The 19504-nt window shown below is 45.7% G+C and overlaps 1 protein-coding gene across 1 annotated transcript in view; it reads left to right on the top strand.

Moving 5' to 3' along the window:
- Positions 1-301: 301 nt before the first annotated feature.
- The window catches only part of LOC110312178 (protein THEMIS3), a 41330-nt gene continuing 22127 nt past the window's right edge, over positions 302-19504 (top strand). Inside the window, exons 1-2 of the mRNA XM_021185730.2 lie at positions 302-389; positions 1533-1667. Coding sequence (XP_021041389.1) covers positions 302-389; positions 1533-1667 — 223 coding nt within the window. The remainder of the gene's footprint in view (positions 390-1532; positions 1668-19504) is intronic.

Raw genomic sequence — 19504 nt, forward strand, 5'->3', positions numbered from 1 at the left:
TGACGCTGCTTGGGATTCTCTAATCTAGGAGATCCTCCCAACGAAACCTGAGAGCCTTTTCAGGACATCATCCAACCAAAAGAGTCAGGTGCTCTACCCTTCCCAGCCCTCAGTCATTGAACCAATGAACCTTCTTCCTGGCGAGTTAGTTACTTCCTCTTTTCCCCTGTGACGTGTGGCTCACAGCCAGAGTCATGATCAAGTGGCTGATTACCTGGTCCAGAGAGACCTCTTTTGCCGTCCATCCACTGCCCTGAGCACGGCTGACCATGTCCTGCAGGACAAAAACAATACCAGTGCCATGGAGCAAACTTGGGATTCTTACATCAGTTCCTTAAATCAGAACTCTTTGCCCAGACAAGTGGAGGTGACCCAGGGAAGATATTCAGGTAGGAGGAAGGGGGATGGTATCTGAGGGGACCAGGAGAAACATGCTCCGTCAAAATCCAAGGAAATGTGGTTGCAAGACTTCAGGAATGGGAGCTGGTGAAGGGAGTCCTGTACTATCTAGATCGTGTTGGGAGATGCTAGGCTAAGGAGAATCAGGCATTTTTTCTACCAGAATGGTCTGCCTGTTGAAAAGAAAAGTAACAACTGCCCTTATTTCTTTTTAACATACCATAACTTAAAAGGGGCAAGAAACCTCTTTCACAAGAAGATAGAGCATTGGAAAAAGAGAGAGAAAAATGTTCTGTTTATGGAAGGCATATAGTTACTTGCTAAAGTATTTTTCTTAGCCATGGGCAATATGAAATATATGGCTAGCAATGCTCCTTGCTACATAGTTGGCATAGTTGGCAACATAGTTGGCATATTTCTGCTGTTTGAAGAGTTATTTATTTACTTATCTATTTATTTATTAATTAATTTATTTATTTTAATTTGACAGAGCCTGGGAAAGAAAGGAGCTATTCACCAATATTGCCTAGGAAGAGGGAAAATGTTATTTTTTTGAGCAGTGAATATTTTTCACTCTGCTGAGAAATTACAGCAATTTGACACATGAAGTCTAAGGCATAGATAAATGTGAGCTTGAAAAATTGTCTTTTGTTGGTTTGATGATAACAAAAAAAAAATCACGTCAATGCTCTAGGAGGTTTCCCATGGTTAATAAGGAGTCCTCCTGTGCACCAGAGGCCATCTAGCACTTACTCTGCATTTTGAGAACACCAAAAACAGGGTTCACCGCTGGAAATGACCAAGGTGGCCATACTGCCCACCGGGCAAGACAAATCATGATGGTAACTTCTGGAAAAAGAATTAATTCAAATATTTTTAACTTTAAAGTAAATTACATATAGTGACGTACTGAAGAGTCTACCTCCATAAAAGATGCTAAACTACTCAATTATTGATCTCGGTCATTTTTCTGTATTCATTAAGAGATCTCTGCTCATCTCCTGTCATATTTAACAAATTTTACTTAAATATTTACTTAAAGAGTTCGTTTACCTAGAGAAATACTAGATATGAATCTCTGGCTGGAACCTCAACCTTTGAGGTTCTTTCCCATGGCAACCTTTGTCTTTCAGGGTCACTTGAAAACCTGTCATTCTCCAAAGGGGATATCATCACGGTGGTGGACCTGGAGCCAGTTTACGTCAGAGCAGAAGTGAAGGACGGTGATCAAGTTCTGGACGTGGTCACTATACCTCTTAGATATGAAGGTACAGGGTACAAAGTGCTTCCTTCTTGGTCTTGTGACTCTTCAGAGAACACATGGAAGGTCATTCTGGTGCTTGTTTGTCAGGTGTCAGAAAAGGAAGGCAGGCTGTCAGCTGGGAGTGGGGAAGCAGTAAGAAGTGGGAGTTTGCCAGCCATGGGCCAGCAGAGCCAACTGCACAGTCCTGTACCTGAAGCAGGGTTCTCCCTTACCTGAGCTCCTGCTATGTCCTCAACTCCATGCCTGTCAGAGATGAGTGGTGAGGAAATCCTGGCTTTTCTCTCTTGTACTGGATCTGGTTGTTAAACATTCCTACGAAAGAGTAAAAGCCAGTTTCAGAAACTGTGGGGAAGACCGCAAAGACACAGACATGATCAGTGTAGCTCAATCGTGGGACCGTTTTGATTTGTTTTGTTTTTGAGACAGGAAGAGGGATAAAGATATTTGTCTCATAATTTAAAGACAGTATATGAGATAAACAAACCACAGCATGAATGACTCTCGTATCTATGGTGGGGTCAGTTAGGAAACATGGAAGAGAGGGGAAGACGGTGAGCAGAAGGATGTAGGGCATCACACCCATGCAAGTGGAGAAAGAAGTAGGCAGAACCTTTAGCAGGAATGGTCAGGATTTTAGGTCCAGGCAAACGGAGAGCTTCTGTGTGGGGCGTTAAAGTTCAGAGACAGGTACAGTGACTGTCACCTCCAACACTGAAAAGGGGTGACTCTGCTGGTGCTTTGGGGGTGCTAAGGCCCCTGTTGGACACTCTCTGACCTTGAAATCAGGGAGGATGCACAGTAGGTGCCAACGCTGGTGTCAGAGCAGAAGGTGGGTAACTTTTGAGCAAATGATCCAAAGGACATGTATGATGGCTTCTTTATCTGTCAAAATTGGAAGACAGGGCTAGAAAGAGGGCTCAGGGGTTAAGAGTACTGGCTGCTCTTAAGTCAGGCGCTCCATTCCCAGGTCTCACACTATGGTTCACAACCATCCATAACTCCAGTTCCAGGCCTCTTCTGTCCTCCACAAACGCTACACAGCATGTTGTGCATAGACACACATGCAGGCAAAACACCCATACACATAAAATAACAAAATAAATCTTTCTAAAACATTTATCAAAAAAAAAAAAAAAAAAAGGAGCATGCTTTGAAGGGGGTGGTTCTGATGCTAAGGTCTCATTCCCCAGTTGGTTCTTGATTTGTCAGTAAAGGAAGCTGGGGCTGCGGGCATGGCTAATTGCTGGGTGGAAGGTATAGGCAACTGGAGAAACAGAGATAATACATTGGTAAGGGCACACTTTTCCAGGCAGAAGATATCAGCGCCCAGCAATTGTGCCTAGAAGGCAAGTTGTAAAGTAACAAACTCTGTGTGTGTGTGTGTGTGTGTGTGTGTGTGTGTGTGTGTGTGTGTGTGTTATCCTTGGATTCAAAGGTCTTGGGAGGGAGCAGGGTCACCTCCCGGAGCAAAGGCGGCTGGAACAAAAGGGAAGCCGGGAAGGGCCAGTAGAGCGCCAGTCCCAGGCACTATACGCAACAATGCTTAAGTCATGAATGCAGCAGCATTCTACCTATGTGAAGGAAACTGTAGTGGCAGCAAGAGCCTGCCAGCGGCTTCTCCATTCTAACCATAGGTGCAGGTGCTCCCATCTCAGAGTATAGACACGTACTTTCCAGCTCTCCCAGAATACAAGGGGAGATGTTGAAGCATGAGTTCCCTGGAAAAAGAAGGAATGAAAATATAAGTTTTGTTATTCTGGGTCTGGGCAAGCTTTTCTTGGATCTAGATTAACTTGGAAGGAAGAAGTCTCTAGAATGTTCCCCAGAGCCCACATTCCGTGGCTGTGTTTACTGATGCAGGCCAGGCTGTCAGTCTGGTTTGATGTGCAAGGCACAGTCCCTGCCTTTCTCTTCTCCGTGAGCCCTTCTTCTCAGCTGAAGACTAGAATGTTCTTGTTTAAAACTGTAATTCTTTTAGCTCAGGTGTGGGGCTTGGGAGGTGGTGGTGACTAGCTCCACTAGCTCTGGAAACCTGAACCTCTGGGCAGGCTTTGTGAAGGCGCTGCAGCTGGCAGGTGATTGGACACCCTCTCCAATCGCCCACCCGCCCCCAGGCAACAGGCCTGCCCAAAACCCAATCCCCCTGCTAGCCCTCTTCTCCACCTCTGGGCACTGTGCCCCAGCCTCCCCAGGAAGCAGGGACAGAAACTATCCTAAGACACGGGACTCTGTATGAACAGCCAGGAGACAAACCTCCTGGCTCAGGTGTGTGGACTCTGTCCCTGCCAATCAAATTCAGAGACCTGCCGCTCCGCTCTGCTATCAGAGTGACATGGAACCTGCTGAGCTCTAAAGGGTTTATCAGAAGACAGTGGTAACCCTCTCTGCAGGTTCAGGTATGAGACTGGCAAACAAGGAGAAGGTAAGAAGAGACTCCAAGGGGACTAGGAGGCCCCAGGATGGCCATAAAGCAGGAAAAGCAGGCACATCAGCAAGGGAGGTTGCCCTGGAGCTCTTCCAGTTGGACCTGTGAGGGGCACAGCTGGGAAGCACGACGGAGATGCACTCTTGATTCTGTTTCCGCCTTCTGCTTGCTGGCAGGTGGGAGACATGGCTAATTTTGCAAGGTCCCTGCCTAACAATCTGTGACTACTTAGCCAACTCGCCAAGCCACCGATAGACAGGCACACAGTGCTTCAATACTGCCAGGGGCAGTGTTTCGAGAGTCAGTAAGGATGATGATGCTCCATGGTAACAGCTCCACCAAGAGCTTAGGGATGAGGTAATCTGAAGCTGGGCCTGTGGGCCTGTTTCAGATTTCAGTGCAGAAGGTGGACCTGTCAGAGAGCAGAAGACAACCTTGGGGAAGGCCAGGCAGAGCTGGACACCTGAGGAGTTGCTTCCTTGTCCGCATTCATTCCCTGATTAGCATTCTAACATGCCTCTCTGTTAAGGGTGGCCCAGAGGGTCAGATTAATCAAAGTGGAGAACATTCCTCTTTAAATTGCAATCACAAGCATTATCTGTGTTTTGATATTAATCAATCACCATTGACTACCCTTACTATTTTTGCCTCATTTTGGAGAATGGAACAAACAAAATTCCAAGGCCTTGCTGGGTTGGTAGCTCTGTGCTACAAGGCAGAAATGATCTCATGTCGAGATGAAGGGAGGAAGGAGGGCTGTGTGGTGGGTATTAAAATCAAGCAGGCCGTTTCTGACTAAAGCAACATGTAATTTATGACTCTGAGCTAAAAGCTGATGCTTCTTAGAAAAGGTACCTGCCACAGGGGTCACCCACATCAACCCTACATCTGGAGATGTCTTAAGGAACACTTGCCCTTCTGTTTAGTGGGTATGTTGGAGCTGAGTGTGGTGGACCACTGTGTCCAATCCAGCCACATGGCAACTGCGTGTGCCTTGGTTCACAATGTCCTCTTCCTGGTTTTAATGAGTAACAATTTTCCTTAGCATAGCAGAAAACATATACGGTCAATGACAACACTCATGTCTGTTGTGCTGATGCCTACCAGTAGGATATGCCAAAGAAGCGGAGACAGAAGAACCATGGATTTGAGGTCAGAGAAATGGCTCAGTGCTTAAGAACGCTTGCTGCTCTTCCAGGGTACGCGAGTTCAGTTGCCAGCATCCACTTTGGGTGGCTCAAAATCACCTGTCCTTCCAACTCCAGGGATTCTGGGTCTTTGTTACGGCCTCTTCGGGTACTTTTGCACACATACACATAACAACAACAAAAACAAAAACCACTCTCACATTCTGAGCAAGAGAAATAATTCAGCCAAAGATAATAGCAAGTCAGTCGAAAGAAGGAAGACTTAAACACTATCAGGCACAAGACTTCCTTGAGGCCACAGAATAAGGGGATCAACATCCTTCCCCTACATGAAGAGGAAAATCTCTAGCTACTCAAATACCTTCTGTAAAATGATACATTAGCATATAATCTATATGCATCCCTGCTGTCTATTTTAAATCATTTATAGATTATTTATAATAGCTAGCAGAACATACATATTATGTAAGTGGTTAATCTGGACAAGTTGAGTACTGATTTGTTGTTGTTGTTGTTGTTGTTGTTGAACAGTTTAATTATGTAGTCCAGGTTGGCCTTGACCTCGGTATCCTTCTGCCTCATTCTCCTAAATCATCCCCCACCCCCAAAATGTTTTTGACTGCAGCTGGTTCTGTCTGAAGGTACAGAACCTGTAGGTAAGGAAGGCCAGCCATTTTGTTAGCATCTTTTATGAGCTGTTCAGTGAGCTGGGCAAGGCAGTTACTAGGCATCTACGAGGTGTAGTGTGGCAAAGCGATAAAATTTAAACAGTAGTCTGAGCATCGGAAAGGTTTGATTTTGAATGTCAAGCCTTGTCATTGTGTTCTCAAGGGTGGGAACCCTGACAGGGAGGAAGACAGGCACATAGAATCGTGGTGCACACAGCATCCAGACACAATCCTGGACTCAATCATTCCTTCTACTTTCTATGGGTTTTCTCCAGAAGCCCAGTTCTCAGACCCTGATCTCAGACCCTGCAGCTTCTGGAAGCCCAATACCAGACATCTCTGTGTCCAATTCCAGGAGCTGAGTATAGCCCTTACCAGCAGAAGGAAACCAGAACCTCTTTGGATGAACCAAACTTAGCCTAAAGTCTACACTTGCCTGGCAGGTTCTACCTTGCCCTCTGAGCAGGATTTGGAATGACCAAGACCCCTGTGAGGCTAGCTTCACCCTTCTTTCTTGGTTGACATGATGTGGTTAAGTGTCCTTCCTCCGACCCCTCACAAACCAGGTTTCAGGGACCAATCTCAGACCTAACACCATGGCCACAGTTGGCAGTTAGCAGATTCTCTAAATCAAGCCAAACCGGTGAATTCATAGAAACCAATTACCGAAGACGCCCAGGAACGTGGAGCCCGATCGGCATCTTCCCATTGGAGTGCTAAGCTTCTTTCCAATTAGGGAAATGGATGATCTGCTGAAAAGTGAATGTATGGTAATATCAGTAATATCCTTGTGCAGTAGTAATTTATTGTTTATCCATCCACATGTGCCCTCCTCTTCCGGCCACTTCAGCATCTAAGTCTCAGGTCCAGTATGTTAACTTCACAGATAAAATGATTCGTCGGCTCTCCCATCCTATTTGACTGTCCAAGCCCCTGCCAGGACTCAATGGCAGAGCAAAATACATTTTCTGTTTACTCCCTGAACGTGCTATGTTCTGCTGTTAAGCCCAGAAAAGAGCTTCCTAGAGACTGCTAAGGATCTAAGGCTGACACCTGCGTGCCTCTCTCACTTCTCATTCAGAACAAAGCAAGGGAAACAGGAGTGGGATAAACTCGCTTGCCATCCCCGTTAGCCCTACTTTAAAATGCCACAGTTCACAGAACAGCATTGTCTAAGCCTCAGAAATCTAGCCCAGCTCCCATTGCAACCACAGGCAATTCTGCCCTGATTGTTCTAACCTAGATGGCCATGCATTTGTTGTAGGTGGGGGGGGAGGGGGACTAGTGAATCAGAGAGCTTCCTGGGACAGGAGCCTGCTGGTCCGCTGCCTAATGCACCGTGCTTAGGACCTCTGGGAGCCCACCTCCCTGATCACCACGTGCCTGCTTGCAGAAGAAAATGCTTATGTGTCTGTCGGTGTGGATGGGATGTAAGTGGGCTGTAAAATGGAACAGCAGGTGAAGGGAGACCCTGCGGGGAAGCAGCTAAATGGTCCCTCCTCTCAGCACAGCAGATATCCGCATCATCACGGGCACCATTACCTGCCTGGAGAGTGCATCAGGAACCCAGCTGTGGAACCAAGATAGGCAGCAGCTTCAGGCCTGGCACTCACATCAGGAGCCAGGAGTTATGTCTTAGCATTATGAATCTTAAAGCAGCTGAGTTGTGATATCGATGACATTATCAAGGTGAATCCAGATGAGCAGAGAGCCGGTGACCTCCTCTTCACTGATCACTTACATTCAAAGGGGAGAGGCTAAGATTAATCAGAAGTCATCGATGGTAACATTAGATCAGCTAAGTGACGATCAAAGGAAAAATGGAGAACAGGAACTTCGAGCACCATGGAAGTCTTTGTAAAGACATAAGGTTTATCTCGAGCACCCTGTTCGCTTCCTTGACGGAGGGTTCTATGTGTGACAAATGATTAAATCACAGCTGTGTTTTCCTCTGTGCCTCATTTGGCATGTCTTTCCATCCAGCAGAGCTCTCTGTTGGAACATGGAAGGCTGGCAACATTGAATAGAGCAAAAGGGTTTAAAAATCAAATCCTCTCTGCTTTGATGGAGTCGCCAACTCTTCCCCAGAGAAAGAGTCAGCAACGCCCTAGTTACCGAATCCCAGGGGACACCATGTGAGGATTCTCCTGAACCCTGTCTCACTCATGTTTCTGTCTGCTGGGCTATAAGACAAATAGAACACTGGGGGCAAGGAGTCACTGCCAAAGCTGTGACTGATCCCATCTGGAGTGCTGGGACTCTGTGACAGAGGGTTTACTTGGCTTCCCCAACTTCACTGCCAAGCTTCAGTGTATCCAGCACTGCACGTCCAAGTACTGTAACCAAAGCACAAAGCTTTGTCCCTGCCAAATCTGAACAAAAGAAGAGACGTGAGTCTCTGCATAAGATAAGATGTGAAATGAATCAGCCCCAAACCCACCAGCCACCCTGGGCTCTGCTGAGAAACTGAGGCACAAGGAGGCTTGTGTTGAGGCTGGTAACCCCTCTTCCAGGCTGTTCTGAGCCCTGTGGAGGACAGCCACAGACAACAGTTACACAGCCTCCCACCTCAGCACCAGGCTCATTCCAGCAGTTGACAGAGGAGCTAGAGAGTTCTGGTCTACCACAGCCTTTTCAGACCTCCAAGTTCCAGCATTCTGCCAAATTGAAGAATTCTGCTTCCTGTGTGAGCAGAGCTTTAATCCGTGCATTGGCTGTAGCAGTGCGGGGTAATTCACAGGAAAGAGCTTATGAGTCCAAAGCCAGCCTGGGAAGGGACTCACAAACTAGTAGAAATTGTCTTTGTGTGGAACTCCTAACAGCAGGAGCAGGGGCTATCTCTGATACTTTTGCCTGCTTTGAGGACCCTTTTCCTCATACTGGGTTGCCTCATCCAGCCTTAATATGAGGGGAGGTACCTACTCTTACTACAACTTGATATGCTATGTTTGGTTGATATCCATGGGTGAAAGCTGCCTTTATCTGAATAGATAGGGAGGTGTGGATGTGGGAGACAGAGGGGCAATACAGGGAGGAACTGGGAGGAGAGGAAGAAGGGGAACTGCAGTCAGGATGTAAAATTATTATTATTATTATTATAGTAATAAATCACTCAGGCCTAGACTCTCCTGTGGTCCTTCAGGCTGCAGCCCTGCTCTGATTACAGCCAAGCAGGGGCTTTCCTCTCTTTCCAGTCATGATATTTCCTAGGTGTAAAACTGAGACCATTACTAAACCATCTTAGAAGTTTGATTATTGGGACTGAGCACTGTTTTTGAGTGTGTACTTAGCACAGGATACTTAGCTGGGGCTCAGTAGGCTGCCTCTCTGAATCCCATCAAGGGCCTGTGCTCAGCAGAGGCACCAGGTGATGGTGACCTTGCTAGGAGACAGTTGGGAAGGCAGATGCTTAACCTTGACTTTCACCTTGATGGAATCTACAATAAGCTCAGAGAATTCTCTCTGGGCCGGGCTAAGGGGGAACCACCTAGATGAAGTTAGGTGACGTAGGAAGGCTGAATGTAGGCAGCCCTACTGTACAGCTCTACTGTGGGTCCTGGACTGGTCAGAAAGAAGAAGTCAAACTGAGCACAAGTATCTTTGCCCTGAGCCCTCTGGCTACCAATGCCCTCTAACACCAAGCCACTTCAAGCTCTTGGAGCTATGAAGTCTCCACCATGATGGACGAAACCTTCGAATTGTCCTCCAGAATGAACCTTTTCTTCCCTAGGTTTCTTTTGTCAATCTTTTCATCTTTTTTCACAGCTACAAAACAAGTAACTGATATAGAAGGGAGACTGGATGGCCAGATCAAAGGTAGTAAAAAAGACTCTACTTAGGGTATAGGGGGCCTCATCCCCTGGTGCCTGGCAACTGCCTGAATGGTTATGCAAGACACTGCCCATGGAGCACGAAGACGAATCGCAAAACCCTTTCCAGGAAGTAAAATCCTGTTAGCTTCATTTCTCAAATGAACGTGCAAAAACAAAAGAAAAAATGTTTGTTGCATGAAATGAATAATGCCCCAATCCTTCGTTCCTACATCCAACAAGAAGCTGCTCTTGACCTTGACTTTGCCCTCCTGAAATTCAAATGTATCGATGTAAGGGGCAGCCCAGGGATGGTTGAGAAATGCCTTTAGTGGAATGACATCAGCCATGTCATTCCTCTGCTGCACCACCACCCAAAGGAGCTGATAGTGAAATGCAGATGGATTTGTGAGCCAGAGGTATGCTGCCAATGCTTTGGAACCAACCAGAAGTGAAGGGTTAGGCCAAGGAAATCCATGTTCCTTAGGAAGCTCAGGTGAAAAAATGCAAGTCAAATACATGGCCAGGGCAGGAAGAGGCCTCACTAATGGCCTCCTGTCGGTCTGTGTTTACGAAGAGATACCCCCTTTCCCATAGTCTAAGGAAGACTGACTAAGAACCAATGGTTTTCCAAAAACGTGTTTCTCGCCCAAGAGGAAGACGCTTACTATTCTAGCAGAGACAAACTCTGTCTTCCCATGGCTATTTGAACCATAGGGGTGATTCCATGCCTGGGGCAGTCAGCCTGGGATCCCAGGAAGAAGGACCTAAAGGATCCAGTGAGTCATGCCACTTTGAAGGCCCACCAGACTCAGTCACTACATCGAGCCAGAATGGTCATCAGGAAATCCTACAATGTGCCCTTTTATTTAAAAAAAAAAAAAAAGGCCCTTTCTCTGTTCAGCTGATGATGACCTCTTCAGATTTGTGGGCCCACTGCTCTTCTCTTTGGCTTCAGTGAAGCTCCTCTGGTGTGTAAAACATCACAGTTATTTTGGTACTGCTAGTTGGTCAAAACTGGGGAGCTTATTTTTTTTTAAGACTCTGAAAAGTGCATAGCCATATTTCTTCTTGCGGGTGTGTGTTTTGGTCTACTCTGATATACCAGGAACACATCTATTAATTTGTTTCTATTAAAATTTATCTTCTTTGCCATCATAATTCACAGTAATTAAGATATGGAAGCAATCTAAGAGTCCATCAGATGAATGGATGCATATAAATGACATATTATGCATCTGTGATAAAAAATAAAAGTCTGGCATTTGCAACAAAATGGCTAGAACTAACCTAACCTAACATACATCATGCTAAGAGAAAGAGCATATGAGATTTGGAAAGATGTATATTATATAGTCTGATATGTGGAATCTTAAAAAAGCTAAGATATAGACATGGTTTTGTGACCTGCTGCAATGCATATTGATCACAGAAGATAAGAATGTCTTGGTTGTTTCAAATTCACTAAAATTTTAAACACGCTTACCACAAAAAAAAAATGAATTGGTAATGTAATTGATATATTATCTAGTTTGATTGAACCTTCCCGACTCTAAAGGCCACAAGGTTCTCCGTGCTAAGTTCTAAAACGTCTCCGTTTTAGAGAAGAGCATATTTGTCCTAGGAATTTGTTCAAACATGACCACGTAGGTCCACATCAGCAGTGGGATAATTAGGAGAGAGGTGCCGCTCAAGGATCTTTCTAGAAAGGCAGCAAAAATCAGCTGAAAAATCTCTAGGACACTTACTCTGAAGATGAAACCATGGTGGACTCGTTCCCTAGAGTACATGACAGAAGAAGCCATTTTTCTTCACCACTGAGTCCGCACCACAGCCTCTGCCCCCATGCTTTCTCCCCAGGGCACCCTGGTTCTCTGCAGTAATGAAAACCTGACAGTTCCTTGCACTCAGGAATACATTTTCCTTTCAAGGCTTAGATTCATTAAACTAATGAAAGACTGGAAGCTGTGCCATTACACCTTCCAATCTGTAAGTTAGTCAGTGAAGGTAGCCTCTTCAGCTTCACTGTATCGTCTTGAAGACCAGGTTGAGTCTATAGAGGGCAGAAGTCATGGAAGCAAAGAAAAGGAGCAAACGGCCTGGGAGAAACACAGTATCTGGATTAGCCCTGAAGACAGTGAGTTGGATTGCTTTTATCTAGCTAACTTCACAGGGGGTAGAACTTGGGGTGTTGGTGGATTGAAATTGGTGAATGGCGAACCTAGACAGTGAGTTCACTGTTGAGGGACATTGCTAAGGTAACGCAGCTAAGGATGCCTCCATTTCCCCTCAGATGGCACCCAGCGGGGGACCAATGTGGATCACAATAGCATGTTATAGCCAACCATACTAGCTGGCCCAGGGCAAGGTTCCAGCTCCCACATCAGGGCAATGCCTTTAAACTTCACTGTCTCTTTCCTGTCCAGGCATCATTGTGCCATGTACTGATGATAGTATCTCTCCACATATTCCCGTCACCATCCATTTCCTCATGGTTGACAATGTTCACAGTTCCCGGAGAAGAAAACCAAGGTCATCCCCATTCTCCCTCTGACACTCGAGATGCGAAGACATTAGAAACAGCATGTTATTCTCTTATGGTATAGCATGTTATTCTCTTATGGTATAGTGGTGATTAAGCATGGTGATTAAGTTCTTAAGAGCATTAGCAGTCCATCCTCACAGAGAAGGTATTTGGTGCTGTATAATTGATAGAGCTTGCATACTTAACAAGGAGAATGTAACAGACACTTCCTTTAATCTGCCTTAGTACTTGACTCGGTTTCTAGGTTTCTTATGGTTTCATGTTCTTCGTATTTTAGAGTTACTCCAGCATCTTCGATAGCTTACGTGCACAGTTTAGGGCTTACAAGGGCTGATGCGTGGTGATGTCATCCCAATGCTTTTCCCTTTTATAACGCCTTCCAAAAGGAGGTTGAGGAAAGTCTAAGACCACAACTTAACCCTTGTAAGTGAAACTAAAGTGAGTCTGGGAAGTGGCACAACCATCTCTGATTCGTAAATGAGGAGTTCCAATGGGAAGGGGACAACCAGCTAGTAGCATCCTCTTGAGCATTCATGCCAAGCTCATGGTACCAAGTGCTGAATGCAGACTCACACATGCACCCAGTGTGCACTGGAAAGAAAAGAGATGGGAGTTCCCAGGCCTGACTACACAAAGATAACAGATTCATCCATTTCCCCTAAGTTCACTGTGGCTCTCGTGAATCAGCATCCGTTACTCTGGCAAAATCCCTACAAAAAAATAAAATAAACTGAAAAGCAGGAGAGTTTGGGGGTTGGGGCTCACATGTTCACAGTTCTCAATCTAAAGGTGCCTGGCCCTGTGTGGCACTTGCATATGGTGGGAACATGGAACAGGAGAGACCATTCTGGTAGTCCCTCCCTCTCTTTTCTTAGTATGTATGTTCCGCCATCCCCACCCCACTTACAGCCTCTTGTTCCTTCCCGTATGACCTCTTTGCCACTTCCAGCTCTCTACAGACATTCCAAGTTAACATTAAACAACTAAAACTGCAAAGCCTTCATGTGCGTATGAGAGAACGCACAGTATCTGGCTTTCTGGGCCTGGCTCACTTCATCCTGTATATCTTTCCAGCTCCATCTATTTTCCTGAAATGTTCACAATTTTTTCTTTTCTTTTCTTTTCCTTTCTTTTTAAAAGATTTATTGATTTTTATGCATGTGAGTACACTGTAGCTGGACAGATGGTTGTGAGCCTTCATGTGGTTGTTGGGTATTGAATTTTTATGAACCCTGCTTGCTCCCTTCGCCCCCCCCCTCCGGCTCACTCCCACAATTTTTTCTTTAGAGCTGAGTAAAATTCCACTGTGTTTATGGTAGTTATCCATTACCCCTCAGCTGATAGATGTATAGGCTAATCCTGTGTCCTAGCTACTGGGTCAAGGGCAGCTGTGGATGTGGCTGCACAGTATCTCTGTACCAAGAGATGGAGTCCTTTGTGTATGCTCCCACATGTGGGAGAGCTAGGCCATATGGTACTTTATTTCTAGGTTTGTTATTTTTGTTTCTGTTTTTTGTGTTTAAAAACCTCTAGAGTGATTTTCAACATAGTTACACTAGTTCACACTCCCACTGACAGTGTGTAAGAGTCACCCTAGTTCACACTCCCACCGACAGTGTGTAAGAGGCCACACCAGCACTTCTTACTGTGATTCCCATAGAGGTGGCAACCTCATGATGGTCAAGCGGGCAGTGAGTGCGTGCAGACACACTGGCTAGAACATCATGTGCATCCTGGGTGGGACAGCCTGCGGACATCAAGAGATCTATCTCATCGAGCTATTCATCATATTGAACAATTTAAAGTTCATAATTTGTTTCTGAAATTTTCCATCTAGTGTTTTCAGACGTGGCTCCATATAGGTAATAAAGCCCCCAAAAGGGAAGACTCAGATAAGGGTGCCTGCTTCAGTCAATAACTTCTACCTGAAAGAAAATGCTGAAGAAGTTCACCTCAAAATACTAAACCTGTGAGGTGACGTGTGTTAGCTTGACTTGTGCATTCCCCAATGCACACATATTTAAAAACACCATGTCATATCATCGTATAAATGCAGTTTTTATTCAGCAACTCAGAAACAAAACCAATACTGACAGTAAAAAAAAAAAGTCTACCAAACAGTAATGACCCCAGGCGACTTTGTCATGTGTTTGCTCTGACCTCAAAGCCAACACAGATGATTATCTCGGTCTTAGACATCGTCGCTGTGAAGTCACGGTTACCTGTTAACAGCTGTAGGCAGGCACGCAGCAGCTCCATGCTGTAACACAGTGAGACATGGCTCTGTGCATTTTGCACCATACCTGATGTTGATGATCAGGGGCTTTAGAGTGCAATCTCCCCAAGCACCCTGCCTCAGCAGCTGGGGATAGGATTCTGTAGCCCCTAATCCCTGTGTGTTCGGCACTCAGGTTCAGCAGTGGAAATTGCTGGTCAATGGCTTGACATAGGTCTGCCTGTGGTTCTGCTAGGCATGGTAAGAGAGCACAGAGGGTCTCCTGCAGCCGGAGACGAAAGAAAGAAGGGCAAGGTGGGATCTGTAGGGCAGTAGATGGTCTAGGCTGTGCATCAGAATCCCTGAGGGGCTCTAAAAGCCTTCGGTGGCCTTACTCTGGAACATCAGATTTAATTAGGCTAAGGTGGAGCTGGGTCTGGCTGGCAGCTAAGGCTCCCCAGGTGGCTGTAAGAAGCAGTCAGGGTTGAGCATAGCTCAAAGCCACTCTTCTAAAGTATAGCCCCCCTCCCCTGGCCCCCGAGCAGCATTCCTGGGTAAAAATGTACTTTCCTGTGCCCAACTCAAGTTGCTCACCCAGAACACTTATGTACTTGGCCATGCCTCAAGAAGATTCCAGTATACCCTAAGGTTTGAGAATCATCAGTTTCAAACAAATTGTGAAGTTTAAAGAAGGTATTCGGAGCTTGGGGTGCGGAGGGTAGACGTGAGGATGTTGCAGAGAGAGCTGGTTGGAATCCAGTCACTAAACTCGCAGCCTTGGGGAACTGCGGTGCAGAGCTGACTCGGGATGATATGGAACTTGGAAAGGAAAAGAGAAGGCCGGAGGTTGGGACCTAGGCTTCCCAGAGATGTGTCGGAGTAGAGTTGATGAAGAACAAGAATATCGGCCTCCCTGAGCCGAGGTTAGGGAGTGAAAGGTGGTTGTCCAAAGCCAGGTTTACATTGCAGCGTTTCAGGCTTTGTTGTGTTGTCCCCGGGACTGTAGTTCTTTAGCGCTGAATGCTCATCCCAGAGACCCACAAAAGAAAGGAAATCCTCCCTTGGGGACACTATTTGTAATTCATGTTTATTGTTTACTTTTCTTGCTGCACAAAATATCAGACAGAGGCCAAAGAAGCAAAAAGGGTTTATTTGAGGCAGCCAGTCACATTGTATCCATCGTTAGGAAACAGTGATGAGCGCTCAGCTCTGTTTCCTTTACATTCCGTCTGGGACTCCAGCCCACATTTAGGGTTGGTCTCCCCACCTCAGTTAACCCAGCCGAGAATCTCCATCACAGATATGCCCAGAGGCTTGTCTCTTCCGTGATTCTAGATCCTGTAAATCTGGTAGTCACTCTTAACTCTCACAACTGGTACCCAGCAGATAGGGTGAGTTGTGGAGGAAACGGGCGAAGCCCTGAATGTGCCGCAGACAGAAGGTTCCAGAAAGAAGCAAGAGCCACAGAGAGAGGGGTGCACAGAACAGAGAGTGGACTATAGCCTAATGAAGGAGCCGCACCCCAGCTCCTCGGCAGCAAAGCCCTTGGAGTTAACTTCTGTGAGTCCCAGTTACCTCACCAAGACCTTGCTGTGTGGGTCTGAGGCACAATGGAGGTCACGGGGCTCATTGGGCAGGCTGCTCAGGTGCAGCATAAGGTCAAGCTTGCAGGAACCTGGAGCTCTGTCCTCCGTTTCCGGCTGTTGCTAGTCTCCCCTGGCCTTCCTCCTTTTCCAACCTTTTAACTTCGTGTCCTGTGTGATGCTGGATAAACGCAGACAATCACTACGACCCTCTGCATCTTTCATCAGTAACAAACAGGATGTTGTCTGCAGAGCAGTGGTAAGGTTGAGCACTGTAGAGCCCAGCTTCTGCCTCTGCCTGTGCACCACAGAGCTGGTTGTGTTTTGGTCACGGTGTTTACCGCAGCAGTAGAAACACTAACCAAGGCACAAAGTCAAAGGGAGAGGGAGAGAGGGGTGCTTTTCTAGACAACTTGATACAACACAACAGTCGCATAAGGAGCCATGCCTGGGAGTCCATTTGTGCCCTGGTCTATCTCTATACCTTCACACGAGTCTTTCCAAGAGTCTCTGCTGCTATAGGACAGGTTGTCATATGATCCCTCAGGACCTCACTGGAGACTGGTGACAGTGTGACTCTTACCACCACGTCTTGTCCTGTTCACTCACTTTGGTACATTCTACTCCCCTGTGAGAGGTTCTCAGGCATGTCACTGTCCTCCAGCTGGAATCTGTGAAGTATAGTCCCTTCGAGGGACAGCAAGGAGCTCCCAGAACAGGTGCTGGGGCAGATGGGGATGAAGGTGGGTGTGGGCCCTGCACCTGGAGTCTTGAGTTGAGCACCTGCTGCGCTTCCCAGCTGGAAGCTCCTGGGAGCCTCCCCACCCCTGTCTGCCAGGTACCTTAGAGAAAATCAGAACAAAAAGCTTTTATTGATACACTTAAAAAGGAGTGGCACAGTAACTTGCCTACTAGGGTTCCCCTGCTCCAGGACTTAGTGAATGTGTGCCAGATCTCCTTGTCTGAGGGGAGTGAAAGGTACCTTTGCGGGTAACAGCCCAGCAAATAATCTGCCTTATGTGATTTCTGTGCTGTAAGGAGCTGTCAGGAAACTCACCACTCGCCCTGCTTGAGCTCTGTCCTTGTGCCTTGGTTAGGGTTCCTATTGCTGTGATGAACACCATTACCAAAAGCAGCTTGGGAAAGAAATGATTTATTCCAGCTTACAATTGGAGTCTGTCACTGAGGGGAATTGGAGCTGAAGCAGAGGCCATGCAGGAGTCCTACTTACTGGCTTGCTCCCTTCTTATAGCACCAGGACCACTAGCCCAGGGATGGCCCTGCCCACCAGGAGCTGGGCCCTCCCATATCAGTCATCAGTCAAGAATATACCCCACAAACTTGCCCACAGGCCAAGCTGATGGAGGTATCTCTTCAATTGAGGTCTCTTCTTCTCGATGAAGCTAGCTTGTATCAAGTTGACAAAAGAAAACGGAGCAGCCCAACTGAGGTGCTGAATAAGGAAGGACTTTGCAGGTGAATTGGATGGAAGGGACTGTGGGTAGTAAAAATAAAAATACTACTTTGAAATTATGATTAGGATATGATTAGAATTTATGGAACAAAAAAAAAATGCTCCAAAGTTTTAAGTACAATTTATTTTCCCCATGTATGTATTCTTTACGGAGGAAAGAATCTTATGCCGCCCAGAGCGACGGTATGAAAACTATGTTGACAGGTGGGCTTTCCTGTGGTGTGGGTGTACTGTTTGTTAACACTTTAGAGTGGCCGAGTCACAAACTGAAAGCACACATTTTAATTATACAAACATCCCCAGACATGGAACCAGGACAGGGCATCATTCCTACCTGGGCCTAGGTGAGTCTCCCGCCAGGAATTCCGCAGCAGGGAATGGATCTAAGCGTCTTTGCTGTGGTGACAGCGCCATCTTGTGATCCTGTGCAGTATTAGGGAAGCGACGGCCCTGGGCATTTCTCGGTCTGTGTGCCTTCGGAATCCTCCTATGTGAGTCTATGAAAGCCATGTCTCCTCCTGGTGCTGTATAAGTGTGTCTAGGGCTCTTGTGCAGCTGGAGAGGAGAGGGTGGGTTTAAGAAGTAACAAAAATCTTCAACTCTGGGAAATCTCTCTGACTTAAGGAAAGCCATGTTCATCTGTGTGGGTTCTACAGAACCAATTTATTAACTAGGCTAGGGGGAAAAGCGTTCTAGCCTTTTCTGTGTGGTAGAGTCATGATAGGTATAAGGCCTTTCAGGGCCTGATGCTGCTACCTTTGGGAATAGAAATCGCAGAAGAGTGTATCCGTGCCATCCATTCTTTATGTTTCTGTCAGACACTGTAGGTCAATGTCAGTGCTCTTGAATGCAATATTTATAGGCCTCCCGCTGGCCTGGCATTATCTTGTTTTCAGGAAGACATACACGGCGCTGTCGGAGGACACACTCTGTGGTCTTTAGATTTGATGAGCGCCGGCTTGAATGACAGCTGAGGTTGTTAATTATGACTGCTGTGTACCTGGGAGAAAAAAATCTAATAGAAAGCTTTATTGATCCACTTTCAAAGGAGTGGCATGGTAACTTCTAGAAACGCTGAATGAGCTTGCAGCTTCCTGTTCTCTGGAAGAGACAACAGATAACAATTTGAAATGCACAATGACTTCCGAGGGTAGACTTGGGACTTCTGTTTAACTTGATAAAAATTCTGCATTTGATATAAGTGCCTGGAAAGAAAATCAGCCACCCTTGTTAGAGATGGGTTAGGAAGCCAGGCTGTCCCTGAAGAGGTCTATGTCAGTGACTTTACTTCAGCAGCACAAACCTATGCCGCTCTCATTTCCCTTGTAAGTGCTAATTGTACTTTCTATTCACAAGCAACATGCTTTCATTGCATAAAGTTGGAACGGAACAGGTGCCAAAAAAAAAGATGAATCACTCCTATCCCTGGTGGGAGTTTGCAGACTATGCCAGGTGTTTGTTCATTTGCTTGGCTTTGTTTTTAGTGGGGTGTTTTGGTTTGGTTTGTTTCTTCTGTAGATTAGTTCTCCCCACCACCACCACCTCCCTCCTAGATTTTGTTTCTTCAGTTGCATGGAAACCACTTTGAGCCAATTAATTTATTCCATCATATGTGTATATATGTATATATCTAAATAATGGAATATATACATACATCATGGAATAAATTAATCATAAATAAATAATAAATTATAAATATAAAATAAATAAAATTAGTAAATAAAATTTAAAATAAGTAATAAATTAATTATATATAATATATTATGATGATATATTATATATCATTTATGTCATATATAATTAATTTAAAATTTTATATACGATTTTATCATTTTATAATCTGAGTTATCAGATAAAATGTCATAGTCTCACAGTGCTGAGTTTTAGCTGGCCTTATTTCCCGAATGGTCTCAAAGCACAAGAGTAGCTTTAATGTGCCACTGGAAAGCTACAAAGTCTTTCTTTTAAATGAAA

This window comes from Mus caroli, unplaced genomic scaffold (assembly GCF_978045245.1).
Source record: "Mus caroli unplaced genomic scaffold, Mus_caroli_1 scaffold_18, whole genome shotgun sequence".
In the NCBI taxonomy this organism is placed as follows: Eukaryota; Metazoa; Chordata; class Mammalia; order Rodentia; family Muridae; genus Mus; species Mus caroli.